The sequence below is a fragment of the Elephas maximus genome, chromosome 21 (assembly GCF_024166365.1).
Source record: "Elephas maximus indicus isolate mEleMax1 chromosome 21, mEleMax1 primary haplotype, whole genome shotgun sequence".
NCBI classification, from domain to species: domain Eukaryota; kingdom Metazoa; phylum Chordata; class Mammalia; order Proboscidea; family Elephantidae; genus Elephas; species Elephas maximus.
This window is the reverse complement of record NC_064839.1, coordinates 9108740-9132790: the sequence shown is the minus strand read 5'-3', so window position 1 is coordinate 9132790 and position 24051 is coordinate 9108740. Positions and strand designations below refer to the sequence as shown.

The following is a 24051-nucleotide window of genomic DNA, read 5'->3' as shown; positions in this document are numbered from 1 at the left end:
ACAATAAAATGACTTCATCTCCCACCACTTCCTATTCAACATTACACTGATGGTCCTATCCAGTGCAACAAGGGGAAAAAGAAATGCATACATAATGTATCACAGAAATCATGACTGTATACATAGGAAACACAAAAGAATCAGTAAAAAAGCTACTAGAATCAATTAAGTGTGTTTAGCAAGCTTGCGTGCAGAGACAGTATACAAAAATCCATTATATTTGTACGTATCAGCAACAGACAACTGGAAACTGAAATTAAAAAACAGTACTTAAATAGTATTTACAAAAACAAAAATATGAAATATGTAGGGATAAACATAACAAAATATGTTCAAGGTCTGTACATTGAAAACTAAATACATTATGGGAGAAAATAATCTAAATAGATGGAGAAATATACTACGCTCACGGATCAGAAGATTAGGTACCATTAAGATATTCTTTGTCACCAAATCGATCTACGGATTCAATGCAATTCCAAACAAAATTCCAGCAACCTTTTTTGTAGAAATTGATAGATTCTAAAATTTACATGGCAATGCAAACAACCTCAAATTGTCAGGTAATTTTGGAAAAGGACAAATTTGTAGGGCTTACATGATTTGAATAGACTCACATATATTTTTATGTAGGTAAGCTAGTATTTCTCAAAAGTGCCAAAGTAATTCAACAGCTGAAAGAATAGTCTTTTCAACAACATGTAGTGGAACATACAGGCTCAAATCATTCTCCCAAACTCAAGAGATGTAGCAAGCAAATGTTTAATTTCTAGTGTACAACGCTCCCTTCAGACTCAACAGAGATCACAGAAGCAAAAACACTGAAGCTCCACCTAGCGTTAAGCCTACAAAGAGTTAACGAACACTGTTTATTACGAATTCACAGTAATTGTTTGCAGAGCTTGCAGGTGCTAGGAAATCACTGCAGCAAAACTGCGGGATAACAAGGTGTTACGTACATTTTTTAAAAAGGCTAATATAATGCTGTGAAGGAGGAATCATTGTGAAAAAACTCCACTTTAAATCTGAATGACTGACAGTCTGCATGGAACATCTGGGCTGCTGCTTAGAACCGCTCGGCTTTGGAAACTTACAGCCAGCTAAAGCAACGAGACAGCAGAAGGCAAGGCTCGGGGTGCCGAGACCGGGGGACCCACTTCACTTCTCTGGGCTTCCATCTTCTCATAGTAAAACTGGACTTCATTGCATCTTAAAAAGAAAAAAAGCACAACAAAGGTTCCTTCTGTGTCTAATCCCTCTGATCCAAGGCATGTTCTTTTTAGTATTTGAAATAAAGTAACGTGAACACCAAAGGAGGTTCTGTTTTCTAACAGCAGCAGATCCTACTTTGAGAATTATTCATAGAACGACACCCAGGCTTTTCCCATCCTGTCTCATCAGCTCTCAAACAAGGAGGCACCCTTCTCATCAGACAATGCCAAAGCGTAAAAATCTGCAGCATCATTTAGGAGGTTCTTGTCATGCCTAATAATTATTTAAAATAAAGACATACAAGAGATACTAACAAGTCAACTTTAAAGGAGTCTTTTAGGTCTGTTTTGTGGTGTGAAATGGGAAAAATCCTTTACTTTTTGCTCATCTTTAGATTGACTATTTCTCCCTGCTGGAAAAATGTCTCACTTTATTCCTAACGAGATGTTCAGATTAGTAAATCTCCTGTAATTTGGAGGCGCTTGGGGTTGATACCTTGTGTTAGTGTGGCATCACCTGTCACAGGTGGAAGAAAATGACAGTGCTGGAGAGCTGTACAGACCTTCTCCTTAATGCTGCTCCTGAGCTGGAGACAACGCACCCCCCGGACTTAGGTTTCTGTTAGGACACAGGGTTAATATTGGGGTACGTATGGTGTAGTAACTTTCGTAAGATGGCTAAATTTCACATTTTCTTGCTAAAATTATGAATTTCACCGTACTGAAGTTTGTAAAGTTTTCCCACTGACCTCGAAGATGGAAGACTATGAAAAACTTGTTCTGTCAAGTCGATTCCTACTCACTGCTACTCCAAAAGACAGAACTGCCCCAACGGTTTAACGGTTTCTATGGAAACAGACTGTCACATCTTTCTCCCATGGAGCGGCCACTGGGTTCCAATCACCGACCTTTCGGTTACCAGCTGAATGCTTTCACCACTGCACCACTTGGGTTGCTTTTTAAAAGTATAGCATTATGCTGGTAAAAATGCCTAAAACTTATTAGTTCTAGTCCCTTTTCTTCCTATAGTATACTGGTAAAATGTCTAATAAACGAGACCCAATATTCATCTGGACTACCTGCGGCTGTGAGGTGCCGTCAAGTCAGTTCCCACTCACAGCAACCCTACGGGCAACAGAATGAAACACTGCCCGGTCCTGCGCCATCCTCACAATCCTTGTTATGCTTGAGCCCATTGTTGTAGCCACTGTGTCAATCTATCTTGTTGAGGGTCTTCCTCTTTTTTGCTGACCCTCTGCTTTACTAAGCATGATGTCCTTCTCCAGGGACTGATTCCTCCTGATAACATGTCCAAACTATGTGAGATGTAGTCTCACCACCCTTGCTTCTAAGGAGCATTCTGGCCGTACTTCTTCCAAGATAGATTTGACCGTTCTTTTGGCAGTCCATGGTATATTCAATATTCTTCACCACCACAATTCAAAGGCATCAATTCTTCTTTACTCTTTCTTATTCATCATCTAGCTTTCACATGCGTATGAGGCGATTTTGAAACACCATGGCTTGGTTCCGGTGCACCTTAGTCTTCAAGGTGACATCTTTGCTTTTCAACACTTTAAAAAGGTCTCTTGCGGCCGATTTGCCCGATGCAATGTCTTTTTTTTGTGTGTGTGTGTGCTTTAAATGGAAGTTTACAGCTCAAGTTAGTTTCTCATGAAAAAACTTATATGCACATCATTATGTGGCCCTAGTTGCTCTCCCTACAATGTGACAGCACACTCCTCCTTTCCATCCTGGATTTCCTGTGTCCATTCAAACAGTTCCTGTTCCTTTCTGCCTTCTCATTTCACCTCTGGACAGGGGCTGCCCATTTAGTCTCATGTACCTACTTGAGCTGAACAGCACACTCTTCACGAGTATCATCTTACATCTTATAGTCCAGTCTAATCTTTGTTTGAAAAGCCAGCTTTGGAAATGATTTTAGTTCCGGGTTAGCAGGGTGCAAAGCGTCTTTTGGACTGCTGCTTCCACGGGTTTTGATTGTGGATTCAAGTAAAACTAAATCTTGACAACTTCAATCTTTTCTCCATTTATCGTGATGGTGCTTACTGGTCCAGTTGTGAGGATTTTTGTTTATGTTGAGGTGTAATCCACACTAAAGACTGTGGTCTTTGATCTTCATCAGTGAGTGCTGTAACTTCTCTTCACTTTCAGCAAGCAAGGCTGTGCCATCTGCACACTGCAGGTTGTTAATGGGCCTTCCTCCAATCCTGATGCCCTGTTCTTCTTCATACAGTCCAGCTTCTCAGATTATTTGCTCAGCATGCGGATCAAATAAATACGGTGAAAGGATACAACCCCGACGCACACCTTTCCTGACATAAGCCACCCAATATGTCCCTGTTCTGTCTGAATGATGGCCTCTTGATCTATGTACAGGTTCCTTATGAGCACAATTAAGTGTTCTGGAATTTCCACTCTTCACAATGTTATCCATAATTTCTTATGACCTACACAGTCCAATGCCTCTGCACAGTCAATAAAACACAGGTAAACATCTTTCTGGTATTCTCTGCTTTCAGCCAGGATCCATCTGACAGTAGCAATGATATCCCTGGTTCCAAGTCTTCTTCTGAATCCAGCTTGAATTTCTGGCAGTTCCCTGTTGTTATACTGCTGCAGCCGCTTTTGAATGATCTTCAGCAAGATTTTACTTGCAAGTGACATTAATGATACTGTTCAACAACTTCTCCATCTGGTGGGATCACCTTTCTTGGGAATAGGCATAAATATGGATCTCTTCCAGTCAGCGGGCCAGGTAACCATCTTCCAAATTTCTTGGCATAGATAAGTGAGCACTTCCAGGGCTGCATTCATTCGCCGAAACATCTCATTTGGTATTCTGTCAATTCCTGAAGCCTTGTTTTTTGCCATTGCCTTCTGTGCAGCTTGGACTTCTTCCTTCAGCACCATTGGTTCCTGATCATATGCTACCTTCTGAAATGTTTGAACACTGACCAATTCTTTTTGGTATAATGACTCTTTGTACTCCTTCGATCTTCTTGTAATGCTTCCTCCATTGTATAATATTTTCCCCGGAGAATCCTTCAATATTGCAACTTGAGGTTTGGATTTTTTCTTTAGTTCTTTCATTTTGAGAAATGCCGAGCATGTTCTTCTGTTTTGGTTTTCTACCTCAAAGTCATTATGCAAATGGTTAACATGCCTGGCTGCTAACCAAAAGGTATGAGGTTTGAGTCTCCCAAGACGTCTTGGAAGAAAGGCTTGGCAATCTGCTTTTGAAAAATCAGCCAGCGGATACTCTACAGAGCACAGTACTACTCTGACATGCATGGGGTTGCCATGACTCAGAACTGACTCAAGTAGCAACTAGTTTTTTTTTTTAGACTTGACAACGCAACAAGTGAACCTTGATGGATCATCTCTGTGGCAACTGGTTAATACCCATCTGAAACCCTGGTGGCACAGTTAAGGACTACAGCTGCTAACCAGAGGCCAGTAGTTCAAATCTGCCAGGCGCTCCCTGGGAACTCTATGGGGCAGTTCTACTCTGTCGTATAGGGTTGCTGAGTCGGAATCGGCTTGACAGTAGTTGGTTTTCTGGGTGGGTATATACGACCAGCTAGGGCTGGCTTAGCTATTTCCTGTTGAGTTCTCTGGTTCCACCCCTACAGACTGATGAAAAATCAGTGTTGTTAGACTACGTTAGGCTGTGCCTTCCCTTCGTTAAGACTTACCATTACCATCTCTTTCCTACTTTGTATCTTTCTTAAATCCTAAAGAAGCGTCATCCCACCTAAAGACTCTCTCTTTGCTTTAGTTCAAGAAAAAATGAACCTCTACAGATAAGCTTGTGTTTTCTATTGCAAAAAGCAAAAACTGTTGCATTTGTTTTAGCAGGCAGAAAATTTAGAACCAAATTTGTCTTCCAAGCTTTACTTGCTAACCTGAGGGGTCTGAAACCAGGTGCTTCTGTGCTATTTTAACTGTAGTGTCTTCATTAAAGGCTCTGTATTCTGTAAGCCTCTTCAAGCCCTTTAAAAAGAAGACAGGACATAAATTCCAAGAGTAAAAATACAGTTACAACTGACTCTAGATAATGTAGTTAAGGATACTGTATTTGTTTTCCTAATATAAAAAAGAGATTAAAGATGAATTTAACAGCTACTTTTACAATGGATTTAATTCTACATAGAAAATAATGCTAATTTCCCTTTCATAATCATGATGAATGAGATCACAGTTAAATTATTAAGTATTTACTATGCCAGTCAAATGTTTGTTGGTATAAGTCACCTATTAGAAAGCCTATTCAACATAGCGAAAGGACTTAGCCATCTAACCTGGCTCTGGTGTCAGTTCATTGAATACTACATTGTCTTTTTACCTTTCAAAGTTATATTTTTAAGACAGGAATTTTTTTTTTTTTAATTAAGTCATGGGTATACTGTTGTAGGTTTTCATATTTCCTTGGTATTATACTTTTTTTTTTTAAAGTGATCTAAGCTCATTTTGAGAGAGTATTTTATATTTGTCACAATTTTCACTAATCTGAGAATATATCTATGTAATATTTAAAACAATAAAATTCAGTGAAACTGAGGATTTACTATCAAAAATATAGAAAACAATCACTGTCCTCTTTTAAATGGCATGACTGTATCAGTTATAATTTTAAACATGGATTCTTTGCCATACGTATCTTAAGATCCAAAATCTCAGTGCTATAAATACCATGATTGAAGGATCGTGTAACAATGTGTATTTTAATATAGGACTTGTGATTTAGAGCAATAAATATCACACAGTGAAAAATTTCTCACAAACTACAATACTAAAAGGCAACAAAAGGCTCATGTACACATTACCAAGTCTTTACAATAAATTATAGTCTACAGTTCCATCACAGCATGACCTGTACACAAAGCTGCTAACATGAACAATGACAGAAATCCGTCATGTAGGTCTTCAATCTTGATTTAATAAAGTTTGTACAGTATCAAATAATATCAAAAGTCTAAAAAAACACAACGAGCTTTTATATTATGTTTATAAATTATTGTTTTAGATACCATAAAAAAACAATGTCAAAAGTGCTGCTTAAAAAAAAGTGAAAGTTGTTATTCTTGGTAAGAGCTAGAAAAATGTCCGTCCCAAGTAAGAAGCAATCTGAAGGCTTACACAGTTTTTCAAGAATTTCCTTTTAATTCTCATACAAATCTTGGTTACCATATACTATGAGATAAGCCAACACTAAACGGAGCTAAGTGATCTCTTTTTACAAAACTTAATAAGCAACACAGATCTGAAGATGATAAAATTGCAAATAAACATCATCACAGGCCTCTCTCCAAGCGAACTGGATGACTCTCTGCTTACTGGAGGCAGCCCTGGTGGCATAGTGTTTAAAGCACCTGGCTGCTAACCAAAAAGTTGGCGATTCAAACCCACCAGCCACTCCATGGGAGAAAGATGTGGCAGTCTGCTTCCATAAGGATTACTGCGTCAGAAACCCTATGGGGTGGTTCTGCTCTGTCGTACAGGGTCGCTAAGATGAGTCAGGCTGGACTGAACTCGGTGGCAGTGGGCTGCTTGCTGGAGTCAATGACATTGCATGTGGGAAATTTCAGAAACTTGCTAAAAGTTTCTCTCTTATGCTTCTACTTATAACTGGCAATGGTGCACACATTCCAAGGTTATGAAAATTTTCAGTATAATATAACTAGGACAAAACACGATTAAAAGGTGATAAATCATATCATCTTCTCAGACAAAACAAAGACCAAGAATTTGGTGACTAAGAGGCAGCAGAATAGAAATTGGTGAAGACAGGACAGACAGATGAAATATAACTCTGGACCTTAACTGACACCACAATAACTAGCCATAATTTGATAAATTCAAGAACAAATGTGTATATTGAAATATGCATGGTGCAGCAACCACTTGTATTTATGTAAGAAACACAAATGGTAAAATTACTGGTCTGTACAACAAATTTAGAGGAAAAAAAAATAAAAGGAATGTAAAATGTAAAGAAAACCCTTCATTTTAAGTTTACTGTGGATCGCATGGATAGAACTGTATTGATTAGGAACAATATTCCTGCTGCTGAAACTAACAGGCTGCCTGAGAGCCTGCTTACCACCACTGCTCTCCTCCTGAAAAACTGTTCAACTACCGCTTGGTTATACGACACCACGCACTAGGTGATGTTTTTACTGCACGAAGGAAGTGCCTTGGTCGGTTTAACATATACAGACTGCCAGAGATCATTAAAACTTCACCATTACAACAGGTTAACAGTAAATGCACATCTTATCCTGACGGGAGAAAAGGACTGGCTGCTGCGAGCAGCATGGTGGGTGTGGCTGCACACATACACACCTCAGAGCAACATCACTTTTAGCAGAAGACTAGAAATCGATGGATATAGAGGCCTGTGCAGAATCTTCTCGTCCCCTGACGTAAATTTCACAGGGAATCTCCTCCATTACTCTGTCTTCTAGGGCCTGTTCAGGGCACTCGTGTGCCTGTTTGAAAGTGTAGCTACTCTTTTTGAATGTGCTATTAAACGTTTTCATCGGCTGTGGTTGTGCAAAATCATTGCGGAAAGGAAGCTCCATGGAACTGAGGTTGGTCCTGCTCTGTTTGGTGCTGGACGCTTGCGACCCACAGTGATGGTCGTGAATGCATCGCGAGGCAGTGGACGAGCGTCGCATCTTCTGGTAGCTGTCCAGCTCTTCCGACAGGTCAGCCAGGTCTGCAGACATCTCCTTGTCCCTTAGTGAAAACAGCTCGTAATGAGGAGGATCAAACACCTCTTGGAAGCCAGTTTTATTAAAAGCAGTTTTGCAAGCCATGACCTTTTTTCGAGGCTGTTTCACTTGTACTAAAATAGAAATAATGAGGAGGACCAAGACAATCCCTGATGTAATGCCAATAATTGTCCCATGAGTTTTAGTGATTTGTTCAAATAGTCCTGCTTTTTTCTTCTCTGTAGAAAGAAATAAAGAAATCATTGAGGTTTTCAAAATTCCTTAATGTAAGTCCTGTCACAAATCTGTAAGGTATTTTAAGTAGAACAATTGGGTCAAATACATCACTGATGATGCTTTTTGTGTTTTTAAGCAAAGAAACCCTTTCACTAGGATTTCTGATTAAAACGACCAGTCAGTTCTATACAGCTAAACAGAACACAAAAAGATAAAGGGCTTGGTTCCTCTACCGAGCACTGCACAAAAGCATATAATTTGCAATGCAGTTCAATACACGAATACAGAAAATGCCAAAATACTCTCGTTCTGTCAAGTCTAGTTTTTTGATCTATGGCAGGTTTGACCAACCATCCCTTCTGAGTCCAAACAAACCTAACCCACTGCCGTCGAGTCGATTCTGACTCATAGTGACCCTACAGGACAAAGTAGATCTGTACCATAGAGTTTCCAAGGAGCTCCTGGTGGATTCGAACTGCCGACCTCTTGGTTAGCAGCCGTAGTACCTAACCACTATACCACCAGGGTTTCCCCTTTTTAAGTAGAGTCACAATATTTCTACTCTGGCCATAAAATAAGACTAATCCAACCCACTCAGGTATATTATCATGGTCGACTGTTCTTGAATGATTACCTGAAAATATGTCATGGCATATACTCAAGATAACTATACCAGATTACATTACCTTTTTAACTCTTAGAGGAAAAAAGGTAGACAAACTTTAGTTCTGAGACAATGATGTGACAACTACCTTACAGGCATGTGACTGCTCCCATGAGCCATCTTTATCCTTCAGAAAGTATATACTAGAATATAGCATAGGAAATTTTATGAAATGAAAATAAGCATTGCTTAGAGTCAGTCTACTTTTAAGTTGTAATGTTGAATCCATCGGCTAATTTTTAGTAAATATGTAAATTTACTAGTATTTCCATATAACGGAAAAAAGAAAAATGCTCCAGGCTATTTTTTTAAAATTATTTTGAGAGCTAAATTAGTTATCTTTGCAATACAAATGACTAACTTGAACAACAATAAAAAAATACAATAAGGCCAAGAAATAGCAAGATGCATTTCTGAACAATTGAGGAGAAAAAAATACTTTGTACACCAAAAATGCTTTTGTGGAGAACAAGTACATTTCTTTGCTTTTACCAATGGCCCAGAGAAGGTCTACGATCTGCTTAGGAGAACATCTAGATTATCCGTCCCCATTTCTGCCCAAACAGTTACGCTAAGCATAACTGCAGCTATGCTAAGCGTAACTGCAGAAAAAGACACAGTAAGTCTTCAATGAAAAGCAGCAGCTACTTTTCTCTCCAAGACGTTGGCCTTTGGCTGAGCTCACCTTTACAGTGGTTTTCATCCCAAGGGTATGCGCAGTTCTGGACACCGTTGCAGACTAAAGAATTATTGATGCACATGTTACTGTGGCAGAAAAAAGTGGTGCCTGTGCAGGGAGCTGCAGGAAGAAAGGAGAGAGGACACACAGGTGAGGGACCCGCCTCTGCGCTGCTAAGGTGAGAGGACACACAGGTGAGGGACCCGCCACTGCGCTGCTACGGAGAGAGGGCACACAGGTGAGGGGCCCATCTCTATTTGTTATACTCACTCTTACCTGAAAATGCCTTTCCATGACTACGTGACGAACGACAGGACAAAGGCCGATACTCTCTGATCCCGACCCACATGAGGTTCTACTTACACTGGACACTGAAAGGCCTTTTTTAATAATTTTTTTTGAGCTTTAAGTGAACGTTTACAAGTCAAGTCAGTCTGTCACATATAACCTTATATACACCTTACTCCATACTCCCACTTACTCTCCCCCTAATGAGTCAGCCCTTCCAGCCTCTCCTTTCGTGACAATTTTGCCAGTTTCTAACCCTTTCTACCCTCCCCATCTCCCCTCCAGACAGGAGATGCCAACACAGTCTCAAGTGTCCACCTGATACAAGTAGCTCACTCTTCATCAGCATCTTTCTCCTACCCATTGTCCAGTCCCTTCCATGTCTGATGAGTTGTCTTCAGGAATGGTTCCTGTCCTGGGCCAACAGAAGGTTTGGGGACCATGACCTCCGGGATTCCTCTAGTCTCAGTCAGACCATTAAGTCTGGTCTTTTTATAAGAATTTGGGGTCTGCATCCCACTGATCTCCTGCTCCCTCAGGGGCTCTCTGTTGTGCTCCCTGTCAGGGCAATCATTGGTTGTGGCCGGGCACCATCTAGTTCTTCTGGTCTCAGGATGATGTAAGTCTCTGGTTCCTATGGCCCTTTCTGTCTCTTGGGCTCATAGTTATTGCGTGACCTTGGTGTTCTTCATTCCTGAAAGGCCATTTTTACACAGTGACATTATGAACATATTTCCCAAGGTTCTTATGGAACTAATATGTAGCCTGGTAAATATTTTCAAAAGTTCAAAAGACAATAAAGGTATATGTATCTGCCATGTAATTTCAAGTTTTGTATAAGCTGTTCTTTCAGCCTGGAATATCTTCTCCTTGCCATTCCTGGAGGCCACCTGGTCATCCCTCAAGGCATCTCCAGTGTTGATCTCTGTGAAGACTCCCTCAGTTTCCCTTGGGTGGCCAGTCACTCCTGTGTGTTCCTGTCATAGCCTACACACTCCTCTATCTGGCACTTCTCACCGTATCTGTAAATGTCTGTCATACAGATTATGGCTCAGCGTATCGACTTCTGTTAAGAAATAAAGCTATACACCAGAAACACATGTACAGAGTAGTATAAAGTATCTCAGTGTAAAGATATACAACAAGTCTGACAGTTAAGAAGTATGGCAGCTTACTTCTCCCTCCACTTAAACAAGATTGTAAGGGTACAACAAAAACCCTAAAAAACTAACCATTTCAACTTTTAAAATTATAATCAAACAAAATGTATTTTCTGCCTAAAAATTCTACATATTTTTCATTTTCAGAAAATACATGTTTGAGTGTCACTCTGTATCAGAGAGAACTTCAAGGATTTTTGATATTTTCTTTTTAAAGGTTCTTTTCAAAATGAAAGAAACCCCTAAAATTTTGCTGGACTGATATAAATAACCTTTTCTTCCCTCAAGATGGGGTTGAGCGGGCCCCCGGCCCTTAAATATTATCTTTTAATGAATATACAAAATAAGCATCATTAGAATAACAGCAAACATTTACCCAAAAGCAAAGCTGAGATGGCAAGGGGGGAAAGGGAAGCTACATCAATGGGAACAGAAAAAACAAAACAGAAATAAATGAGAATGCTGACAAGCTGTAAAAATTGTCACCAATGTCACAGAATAATTTCCATAAGAATTGTTAAACAGGAACCTAATTTGCTGTGTAAACTTTCACCTAAAACACAAAATATTATTTAAAAAATGAAATAACAGCCACGAATTTATTATTTCTTTCCATCTGAAGAGAAGGCACTCTCTCTAGAGTAACGTTCCTGGGCTTTTGTTTGCTCCTTGTTCTTTCCTGGGGGAAAAGAGTGAATTACTGACAAATTTAGGAGCAGGAGCTGGTGATTCACAGCTCAGCCCCTCATCTGTTTACTTTGGGGGGCAGCAGCCTCCAGGAAGCTGAAGTGCAGCTCTGAACTTCTGTGCTATTAACCCCACAGGTCTGGCCGCCACCTGACAGTCTAGCTCCTTGCCCATGTCTAGCTCTGCAGTCACTTCAGGAAAACCTGAAACCTAGGGTGTAGTCTTACAATGCTTGGGAATATCTAACCATGTTTTCCAATTACGTTATCTGTAATCAAACCGACAGTTTGGTATTCATCTTCCTGATCTCTTTTGTCTGCATCTCAATTGGCTCTGAACATGGCCTGGAAAAATGAATATTACTTATTGGACCACCAGAAAACTCCAAAACATAATCTGATAAATACAGGTTAATTACAAAACACTCAAAACTGCTTTGTCATAACAGTGTTAACAAAACTTCTCTTTAAGGAAGAAACCTCCTGTAAGTTGTAAAAACAAAACCAAAACCAAACTCACTGCCCGCAAGTTGATTCCAACTCATAGTGACCCTACAGGACATAGCAGAACTAGCCCATACCATTTCCAAGGAGCAGCTGGTGTATTTGAACTGCTGACCTTTTGATTTTTCCTCCCCCCGCCCCCCCCGCCACTGTAAGCCAATGTGAGTTTGGCCATGACTTTTTTATTTACATACAATTTAAACAGTCCCCACATTAAACTTTTAAGCTTGGTTGTTTGCTTAAAACTTAATCTCTACAGTTTAATGACCCTAGGTGACCCTTGTGACTGGAAAGTCTGAAATAGCTAGGAACTATAAATAACTTGGGGTGCAGCTCTGTGCAGCCCTAAGTGGAAAAACAAACAAAAAGCAATAAACTAGTGATCAACAGAAACTGTTATCGGTTCACCTGTATATTTTAAGACATTTAACCTCACTGGGCCTCAGTTTCCTCTAAATAAATAGGATAGATTACAGCATATCTCAGAATTCCAGTTATAAAATTTGCTAAGACTACAGAATGACTGGTCCCAATTGTATGGATACTTCTCAATCTGAGTGCAAAAATATTTATATAACTAAAGACTAATTCATTCAGAGACTGTTAATCTGCCAAAATGGTATCATTTAATCTATGAAAACAAGTATTTTATGATTCTTAAAAAAATGACTGACTCCCCCCCTCCCCGAGAACATGAACAAGACAAGGATGCCCCTCATCACCACTCCTATTTAACACTGTGCAGGAAGTCCTAGCCAGAGTAATGAAATAAGAAAAAGAAATAAAGGTCATCCAGATTAGAAAGGAAGAAGTAAAATTATGCCTATTTGCACATGATACGATCCTATACATAGAAAACATCAAAAATTCCACTAGAAAACTACTGGAACTAACAGATTCAGCAGAGTAGCAGGATACAAGATCAAAAATCAGTTGATTCCTATACACCAACAAAGAGAACTTTCAAGAGGAGATCAGGAAAACATTACCATTTATAATAGCCCCTAAAAAGATAAAATACTTAGGAATAAATCTAACTGGAGATATAAAAGACCTATACAAAGAAAACTGTAAGACACTACTGCAAGAAACCAAAACAGACCTACATAAATGGAAAAACATACCAGGCTCACAGATAGGAACACTCAACATTGTGAAAATGTCAGTTCTACCCAAAGCAATCTACAAATACAATGCAATCCAAATCTAAATATCAACACCATTTTTTAACAAGATGCAAATACTAATCGCCAACTTTATATGGGAACGAAAGAGGCCCCAGATAACCACAGCATTTCTGAAAAAAAGGACAAAGTAGGAGGTCTCACACCACCTGATCTCAGAACCTATTATATAGCCATGGTAGTCAAAACAGCCCGGCACTGGTACAACGACAGACACACAGATGTAAATCCATCCACCTGTGGTCGGCTGATCTTTGACAAAGGACTGTATCTTATACAATACACAAAAACGAACTCAAATTGGATCAAAGACCTACATATAAAACCTAAAACGACAAAGATCATGGAAGAAAAAATAGAGACAATGCTAGGGGCCCTAATACACGGCATAAGTACAATACAAACCATAACTAACAAAGCACAAACACCTGAAGAGAAACTGGTAACTGGGAGCTCCTAAAAATTAAACACTTATACGCTCATCAAAAGACTTTGCCAAAAGGGTAAAGAGAGAACCTACAAACTGAGAAAAAACTTTTGGCTAGAACATATCTGACAAGGGTCTAATCTCTAAAATCTACAAAATACTTCAACACCTCAACAAGAAAAAGACAAATAATCCAGTTAAAAAACGGGCAATGGGTATCAACAGACACTTCACCAAAGAAGACATTCAGGCGGCTAACAGACACATAGAAATCATTAGCCATTAAACCCACTGCCGTCGAGTCGATTCTGACTCATAGCGACCCTATAGGATAGAGTAGAACTGCCCCATAGAGTTTCCAAGGAGTACCTGGTGGATTCGAACTGCCGACCTCTTGGTTAGCAGCTGTAGTACTTAACCACTACGCCACCAGGGTTTCCCATTAGCCATTAGAGAAATGCAAATCAAAACTACAATAAGATATCAAAGACATCTCACTCTGACATTACTAGCACAAATCAAAACACAGTAAATAACAAATGTTGGAGAGGTTACAAGGAGACTGGAACACTTATGCACTGCTGGTGGGAACGTAAAATGGTACAACCACTGTGGAAAACGGTATGGCGCCTCCTTAAAAAGCTAGAAACAGAAATACCACAGGATCCAGCAATTCCACTCATAGGAACATATCCTGGAGAAATAAGAGCCATCACGTGATAGACATATGCACACCTACATTCACTGCAGCATTATTCACAATAGCAAAAAGATGGAAACCACCTAAGTGCCCATTAGCAGATGAATGGATAAACAAATTATGGTACATACATACAACAAAATACAATGATGAATTCGAGAAATATCTTACAACATGGATAAATCTGGGGGGCATTATGCTGAGTGAAATAAGTCAATCACAAAAGAACAAATACTGTATGAGACAACTATTATAAAAACCTAAGAAAAGGTTTACACACAGAAAAAAGTCTTTGATGGTTACGAGGGACGAGAGTGGTGGTAAGGGGAAAATGCTAACTAGATAGTAGGCAAGCATTGACCTTGGTGAAGGGAAATACAACACACAATATAGGGGAAGTCAGCACAACCTGACTAAAGCAAAGTCATAAAAGCTCCCTAGACACATCCAAACACCTTGAGGGCACACCAAGTTACTGGGCCTGAGGACTGGGGACCACAGTCTTGGGGGACATCTAGGTCAACTGGCATAACATAGTTCATAAAGAAAATGTTCTACATCCTACTTTGGCAAGTAGTGTCTGGAGTCTTAAAGGCTTTCAAGTGGCCATTTAAGATACATCTATTGGTCCCATCCCATTTGGAGCAAAGAAGAATGAAGAAAACCAAAGACACAGGAAAATACTAGTCCAAAGGACTAAAGGACCACATGAACCACAACCTCCAGCAGCCTGAGCCCAGAAGAACTAGATGGTGTCCAGTCACCACCACTGAGTGCTCTGACAGGGATCACAATAGAGGGTCCCAGGCAGAGTGGGAAAAAAATGCAGAAGAAAATTCAAATTCACACTACTGCTCACTGCAGGGAAAGAGGACCTGAGGACTCTCTACCTCCCCATGTGCACACTACTGGTCACTGCAGGGAAAGAAGAGCACCTGAGGACTCTCTACCTCCCCATGTACACACTACTGGTCACTGCAGGGAAAGAGGACCTAAGGGCTCTCTATCTCCCCATGTGCTCACTAATGGTCACCACAGGGAAAGAAGACCTGAGGGCTCTCTACCTCCCTGTGTGCTCACTACTGCTCACTGCAGGGAAAGAGGACCTGAGGACTCTCTACCTCCCCAGGTACTTGCTCCTGGATCACTGATGGGAAAGAAGAGGCAGCACCCCTCCACCTCTGATGGGATGTGGCGATGATGCTGAAAGATGGTTCTGTCTTCCAACTAAGCCTATGGGGAGACTTAGGCAATATATGTCACTAAAAATCAAATTATGGATTTATTCTAACAAAAATATCTCCTGCTGCTTTCAAAATTCTAGTCCTAGAAATTATTTTCCTAAAGTTATATCCTTTCTTATAGAGTCTGGTGTTTGTAAGTATCTACCGCATGGGAAGAAGTCAAACATATCCCGAGTGCTATTCTACACTGGCCCTTTAAGTCAAGTTACAGACTACTTCAGTCACACCTGCAGGCTATAATAGTGTGTGGGCATGAAGTGACTCTCTCATGAAGGATTAGCCCATAAACCTCTTCTGAAACACTGATTTCATGCATTCCTAACAATTACAGATCATTAACAGTTCAGAGAAGAACAAAATAAATATTTCAATACTTTGGATTAATGATATGCATGTAAAAATTTACTATTTTGAGCTCTTAAGTGTACTGATCACAGGGAGATTTTCAAAGTGCACTCTTGTTTTATGAAAATCAAGGAAATCCCTTATTTTTATCATACACCATTTTTTCTAGAGGGTAATACACTAAGTCTGGAACATGAAGCAATGTCTATGGCAGCCTACGACCGAGTCTTACATTTACTATAAAGACAGCATTAAGGGAGACTCTTCACTGTTTAATTATCAGAACTACACCGACGGAGAAATCCTGAGTATACAGAAGAAATACCTTAACTAATATATCAGAGAACTTCTCACGTAACATTTACCCCAGGCCTTCCAAAATAAATATAATGTGAGCCAAAAATGGTAGCTAGTAGCCACAATGGAGCCCTGGTGGTAGGTACAGTGGTAAACAGCTCAGCTACTAACCAAAAGGTCAGCAGTAGCCACAATAAAAGGTAAAAAGAAACAGGAGAAATTAATTTTATTAATATATTTTATTTAACCCGATATGTTCATGCAGACTAAAGTTAACACAGCAGGCCTGCAGCTGCTATCTTTATAATGTCTTGCTTACCAATCTGGCGTTTGGCTGGCACCTAGGAATCTGGGCTTGCCTCTGTCCCCTAACTGACCAGAGTGTTTCACTGGGCTCAGGTGGTCTGTGCAAATGTTATTTATGCTGAACACTTACTTTCCTGCTGGGAATCTGGCGTTTTGGTGCATGCCAGGCTGAGGGTGTCTTCATGACCATTCCTCAATAAAAACCTTGGCTGCCGAGTCCTTAATAAGCTTCTCTGGGCAGAAAAACTGCACACATTGTTGTACTTTTCATTGCTGGAGACACGGCATGCTCAGTGTGCCCCTCATGGGAGGAGGAAGGATGAAGAGGCCTGTGTAAGCATTTCTCCAGACTCTGCTGTCTTTTGGCCTTGCCGAACCTGTCTTACATCCTTTTGCTGTAATGAATCTTATGCTGAATGCAAATCACCTAATGTGTGCATGGTCTTGGGGAGCCCTGGAGTAACATCCAAAATATCCTCATTTCAACATGTAATCAACATAAAGCATTATTAATGAGGTACTTCACATTTTTTATTTTGTATTAAGTCTTTGAAATCTGGAATGTATTTTTATGTTTACGACGTACTTCAATTAGGACTGGCCACATTTCAGGTGGTGCTCAATAGCAACACATGGCTTATGGACACCATATTGGACACCACAGATGCAGACGCTGGTAACAATTTGAGGGAAAAAAGTAAGAAGGCTAAAATGGCTTTCTCACCAAGTATGTCTTTTGTATAAAACACCGATTTGGAGTTATTGGAAATAGTGAAACAGCCTTTGTGTAGATAATTTTTATTTTTCAGTTTTGGAAAGTTCTCCAAAAGAAAAAAAAAGTTTTAGAAACAAGCTCAACAGCAGCAGTACAAGTTACTCACGGCAAATATCACGCTGAGCTTCTGACATTTCCAACGCCTGAAGAACCTGCTAAGTCGAAAACAACTCAACACTCCCTATCACACCTGTGTCATTTCCATTTCCCAAACTGGTCAGACTCAAGACTGCAGGTATTCTTGACTCATTCCTCCTTACCTTCCATTCCTGATTAGTCACAATCCTGTGGATTCTGCATCTTCTTTATCCTCACTGGCAATACTTTGATTCAAACCTTCTTGTCTAAGGAAGCAGCCTCCTAACTGGCCTCTCTGTCTCATCTAAAGCACAGCTCTCATTAGGTCATTTCGTAGTATAAAACCCTTCAGAACTCCCCACAGTCTATAAATTAAAGTCCTGCGCATTCTGGCTTTAATCTACCTTTCTGGACTCACTTCTTCCTGCTCCCTCTACCACTACTTGTGGCCCAAATTTGCTCTAGCTCTACGCCTTTGTTCTGTTTGGAATGAGAATGAATGCGTCTACCTTCTAAAACCTATCTACTCTCCAGGACCAACTCAAAGGACCCACCTTCAAGGACCACTTGCTCCACGATTGATGCTGTCTGCCAGAAGCAAGCTGGACATTTAACAGGAAAGCACTTTAAGTCTCAAATGGTATTTATCACAGTCAATCCCGTAAAGGTCACCTAAGTGACCTTTAGTCCTTTAGGACAAGGATGGTTTCATCCACTTTTCTATCTTCAGAGTGCCAGACATAGTACCTTGCACGGTAAGTGTTAAATGCATGGAGGGCAGGCAGGAAGGCTGGTTGGCTAAACTGGCTTTAAAATTGTAAATAGAAGAGTTTAGCCGTAATATAGCCTGTGTGTGGTCATACAGTTATAATTTCAACATATAATCCATGGAATAACAATACAGTCTCTTGTTATCAGTGAAGGAAAAAACTATTAATCCCCAAATTTCTCAACAAAAAAATCTGACAATATCTCACTGTTGACACCTTTGTATTTACAAACTTTCAATCTGTACAAATCATATATATAGCTTGCCGTTATATCATCTTCATCAGTCTGGGTATGAGAACTAAAATTCTGTTTCTCTCATGACAACAGATAAGATACGTCACTTAGTTTTAGAATATATGTGATGTGAACATTCACACACTCAGCAGGATCCGGGCAATAACTTTCTTCATATAGGAGACAAATCTGACTAAAGGCCAGTCAGAGAGGCTCATCAGCCTTGTCCAAATGTAGATTAAAGTTAGAGGCCATTCAAAACCAAGTCAAAAAAAGTGGTAATTTTGAAAGCAGTCTCTTGTCAAAGCTAATGTAATATGATCTGTATTTATGATAAGCACAACACACAAAACAAACACTAGGAGGGACTGACAAGTCATTTGGGCTTTCAGGAGAGAAAAGGGCAAAAGAAAGACAGGAGAACCCATTTTTCCCTGTGAGGGTTTGTTCATCCTAATTATTGGGAGTCTAAGGAAAGAATCCTAAAATCTGTCCTCAAAGTTTCTCTACTTTCAAGCTGGGTCAGTGTCTGTATTTGAGCTGCAACATCCTTTAATACGAAGAAGTTCCCACGTGCTCACAAAAAAGTAAAGATGACTCTTAATAAAGTAAAAAAAACAAGAAAACCCCCCCAGTTCATTAAAAAACACACAACCCTTCTGGAGGGGTATCAGGCAATACTGAACTACTTACTCATTTCCTTTTTGACCCAGCAATCCCACTCCTAGGAATCCACCTTGAGGAAAACCTAAGTGCAATGCAGGACCCTAGGTTGGATCCTGGAGTGGAAAAAGGACATTTGTGGAAAAAACTGGTTCAATTTAAAAAAGGTCTATAGATTAGTTAACAGTATTGTATCAATGGAACGGCACGGGAGCTCTGTACTGTTTTTACAAGTTTCCATATCTTCTAAAATTATTTCAAAATAAAGTTGAAAAAGAATGTAACAGGACCTAGTCTTATAAGTCGGCCTATCTAAATCTTTGATTACCACCCTTCAGTGGATTCCTGTATTAGTCACTGAGCTGAATTAACACTGCTGATAATTATTTTTCATTCAGAAAATCTCGAGGGAAAACACTTCACACCCTTATAGTGGGTTAGTGTTGCAGTTTATGTGTTAACATGCTTCTTTTCCCCCCTGAAGGTCAGTTCCTTGAGAACAGGAACCAAGTCTTAGTTACTTCTTTATTCTGTGATGACCATAGTCTTTGGCAAAAATAAGCGCTCAATAAATGTATTCTGAGTGAACGAAAATTATGTAAAACATCTCGATGCTATGGGAATTATTTACTTACGTTCCACAAAGGATGTAAACAGCATCCTAAACCTGCTGAGCCGGCTGCCCTCGTCTGCCCACATCCGGATTACTCCAACTCCTGTTTTAAGCATCACATCATTGGCCACGGTGCTGCAAAACTTGGCTTTCAGGTTTTCAATAGAACTGCTTCCATCATAGACTGCCACGAAGTTTCTTTTGCATTCATTTGAGTGCTCCATTTGGTAATCTAGGAACCTCAAATAAATCTGGAACATTAAAACAAAAAAATTTTAAATAATTTGAATTTCTCTATTTCTCTTATCCAGTCAACAAGGTAGGCTGAGTTGAGTCATGACAGCTGACAGATAAACGTTAATAGCTAAAAGGCTGAATGAACCCTAAATGCCTCAGATGAATGGTCCATTTCTCCGGTTGTCTTAATAGTGGAACCAAGCATTAAGGAACGTAAAGTTTTTGTTTTGTGTATAAAGAGAAGAAAATTTTTGCTCCATGAGGGATAACTGTCTTAAACATTTTCCTTATCATATATGCAATCTCATGGTACTGACAAACTGGGAAAAGAATCGTAATTCCGTTATTTTAACAATCACTGAGACTATTTGCTAAGTTTCAGATTTTGTTCACTTTTTAAAAAACGTTTTCAATCGTAAGATACAAAAAATACCTACATCCTGCTTTTCCTGGAACCCATCAAAAATATGTTTTCATCTTCCCCATACTCTTCATAACCATTCATATGATGTCCTACCATTTAATCACCCACTACCCTACTGCTGCTCATTTAAGCTGTTTAAAGATCTCACCTCACAGGTAAGGAATTCAATATTTTCAGAAAGATTTGAACTGTAGTATCAAAGTAAACATTCTTAGTATTCTACTTGTGTTTTGTATCCTTTCTTCAAATTTTATAGGCAGCCTGCTATCTGGCACAAACGAAGTATTTCTTAAAATATACTTGGCCCATTCCTGTTTGAAGATTTTCCTATTTGTTTTCTTTAGACTGCAGGCTTGGAAAGACTGTACAAATCTTTACAAGAATCCAGTGAAGTAGGTATCACCATTCTTTACAGGTAGGGAGGCTGGTGGTGCAATGATTAAGTGCTCAGCTGCTAACTGAAAGGTTAGCAGTGGCTCCACAGGGGAAAGACCTGGTAATCTGTTTCTAGAAAGATTACAGTCTAGATAACCCTATGGGGAAGTTCTATTCTGTCCATGGGGTTGCTATGAGTCGAAAATTAACTCAACGGCACCTAACGACGGCAGTGTATTCACAGAAGTACTACTGAAAGAGATTAAGGAGTTTGCCTAGGGTCAGGATTTGAAACCAGGTTGGTATGTTCTTCCCTCTCCCTAGGTTCTTTCTGCCTGCCCCCACTTCACCTTTTGGTCGCAGTTGCTCATGTGTGACTCTATAATTGAAATAAAATTTTAGAGAGTAAAGAATAAAGATTCCGTTGGAAAACAATACCATTTATAGCAGCCCATAAAAAGATAAAATACTTAGGAATAAATCTAACCAGGCACGTAAAAGACCTATACAAAGAAAACGACCAAACACTATTCCAAGAAACCAGAAGAGACCTAGGTAAATGGAAAAAACATACCACGCTCATGGATAGGATGACTCGACATTGTGAAACTATCAATGCTACCCAAAGCAATCTACAGCTACGATGCAATCCCAATTCAAATACCAACAGCATCCTTTAACGGAACAGAAACACTCATCGCCAACCTTATATGGAAAGGAAAGAGGACCCAGATAAGCAAAGCGTTATTAAAGAACAGCAGCAAAGTAGGAGGACTCACAGTACTGATCTCAGAACCTACTATACAGTATGGTAGTCAGAACAGCCTGGTACCGGTACAACAAGAGACACAGACCAATGGGACAGAATCAAGAACCCAGACGCAAATCCATCCACCTATGGTCAGCTGATCTTTGACAAAGGACCAAAATCCATTAAATGGGGAAAACAAAGTCCTTCTAACAAATGGTGCTGGCAAAACCCGACGTTCATCTGTTAAAAGAAAAACGAAACAGGACCCACACAATAGACTACTACACAATGATAAAGAACAATGATGATTCCGTGAAATATCTCACAACATGGATGAATCTGGAGGGCATTATGCTGAGGGAAATAAGTCAATCATAACGGGACAAATATTGTATGAGACCACTACTAATAAAAACCCAAGAAAAGGTTTACACACAGAAGGAAACAATTTTTGATGGTTATGAGGGAGGGGAGGGCTGGAGAGGGGAAATCACTAACTAGGCAGTAGACAAATGTTAACTGTGGTGAAGGGAAAGACAATACACAACATGAGGGAAGTCAGCACAACCTGACCAAGGCAAAGGAAGACACTCAGAGGAACATGGGAAGAATAAAAAACAGGTAACCGCAACAAATACTATAGCGTATGCAACTCCACAACAACAGTAAAAACAAAAACTTAAAAGCAGCTACACAGGCAGATCTGTACACCGAACAGGGGAATGAGGATGTATATCCACATATATACATAGCTAGGCTACAGATACTTTTACGCATGTGTTTGTATGTACAGCATGTATATTCATAAATATAACAGAGCACAAAGGGGGCACATTCAGAGAAGCTTCCTACACACATCCAAACACCTTGAGGGACCACATTAGTGGGGCTGAAGACCATAGTTTCAGGGTACCTCTGGGTTAACTGGCATAACATAGTTCATAAAGAAAACGTTCTACATCCTACTTTGGTAGGTAACATCTGGGGTCTTAAAAGCTTGTGAGTGGCCATCTAATACACATCTATTGGTCCTATCCCGTTTGGAACAAGGGAGACCAAAAAAACCAAAGACACAAGGAAAACGTTAGTCCAAAGGACTAATGGACCACACGAACCACAGTCTCCACCAGCCTGAGCCCACAATTAGATGATGCCCGGCTACTACCATCCAGTGGCTCTGACAGGAATCACAATAGAGGGTCCTGGACAGGGTTGGCGAAAAATGTAGAACAAAATTCAAATTCACAAAAAAAGACCAAGCTTACTGATCTCACAGAGACTGGAGGAACCCTCGAGACTATGGCTCCTGGACACCCTACTAACTCAGAACTGAAGCCACTCCTGAAGTTCGCCTTTCAGCCAAAGATTTGACAGGCCTATGAAATGAATGACAACACACATGAGGAATGTGCTTTTTAGTTCAATCGAGTACACGAGACCAAATGGGCGACGCTTGTCCAAAAGCAAACACGAGGTGCCAGGGACAGGAAAACTAGACAAACGGACACTGGGAACCTGGTGTGGAAGGGAAAGAGTGCTGACACACTGCAGGGACTGCGACCAATGTCTGAAAACAACTTATGTATAAATTTTTGAACGAGAAACTAATTTGTGCTGTAAACTTTCAAGTAAAGCATAACAAAATTTAATGATTTACTGTTCAAAACACTGATGTACAGCTTGCTATGAAAGACGTGTTCGACTTACATCAAAACTGACAGGAAGCCATCATAAGTCAGGGACTTCATGGATAACACACGTGGAAGTCTAACTGCTGGGTGTTCTACTAGCTCCACAGGCTGTTCTTTCCAGTTGTTCTGAGACATCAGTATGATGCCACCTCCACCACTTAATACAGCAAAAATGTTACAGGATGTAGGACTTTTTTCCTTCTCTGAAATATCTTGGTGGTATAAAATAGTAAACAATGAATACAGCTCAAAGAGTTAAATTTTGACCAAGTAACTTTGGTTTATTGAAACGGTCAGTGTGCCGATTCTATGAGAATAGTGGAAAATTGGCAATGAAACATCCATTTCACAAAATCTTAAGTGTAATTTTAACACAGAAGCAGTATGTCTTAAACATATCATTTATTCTCATTAATTTTTCCATCAGCTATTGTCTTAGTTATCTAGTGCTGCTGTAACAGAAATACCACAAGTGGATGTCTTTAAGAAAGAGAAATTTACTCTCTCACAGTCTAGGAGGCTCAAAGTCCGAATTTAGGGTACCAGCTCCAGGGGAAGGCTCTCTATGTCAGCTCTAGGGGAAGGTCCTTGTTATCAATCTTTCCTGGTCTAGGAGCTTCTCAGCACAGGGACCCCAGGTCCAAAGGACGCACTCTGTTCATGGCACTTTCTTGGTGGTATAAAGTCCCCAAGTCTCTCTGCTCCCTTCTCTCTTCTGTATCTCAAGAGATTGGTTTAAGACACTATCTAGTCTTGTAGATTGAGTC

General features: G+C 39.9%; 1 protein-coding gene across 3 annotated transcripts in view; it reads right to left on the bottom strand.

Moving 5' to 3' along the window:
• Positions 1 to 617: 617 nt before the first annotated feature.
• NETO2 (neuropilin and tolloid like 2) overlaps positions 618 to 24051 on the bottom strand; it is a 59613-nt gene continuing 36179 nt past the window's right edge. Inside the window, exons 7-10 of one of the 3 annotated variants that reach the window (XM_049864451.1) lie at positions 19829 to 20057; positions 9538 to 9651; positions 7581 to 8190; positions 618 to 1209 (exon numbers count right to left, since the gene is read on the bottom strand). In XM_049864451.1, the coding sequence (XP_049720408.1) occupies positions 7610 to 8190; positions 9538 to 9651; positions 19829 to 20057 (924 nt within the window). In that variant the 3' untranslated portion in view covers positions 618 to 1209; positions 7581 to 7609. Of the gene's footprint in view, positions 1210 to 4519; positions 5229 to 6294; positions 8191 to 9537; positions 9652 to 19828; positions 20058 to 24051 lie in introns of those variants that run through there. The other 2 variants (XM_049864452.1, XM_049864450.1) reach the window with 2 other exon arrangements.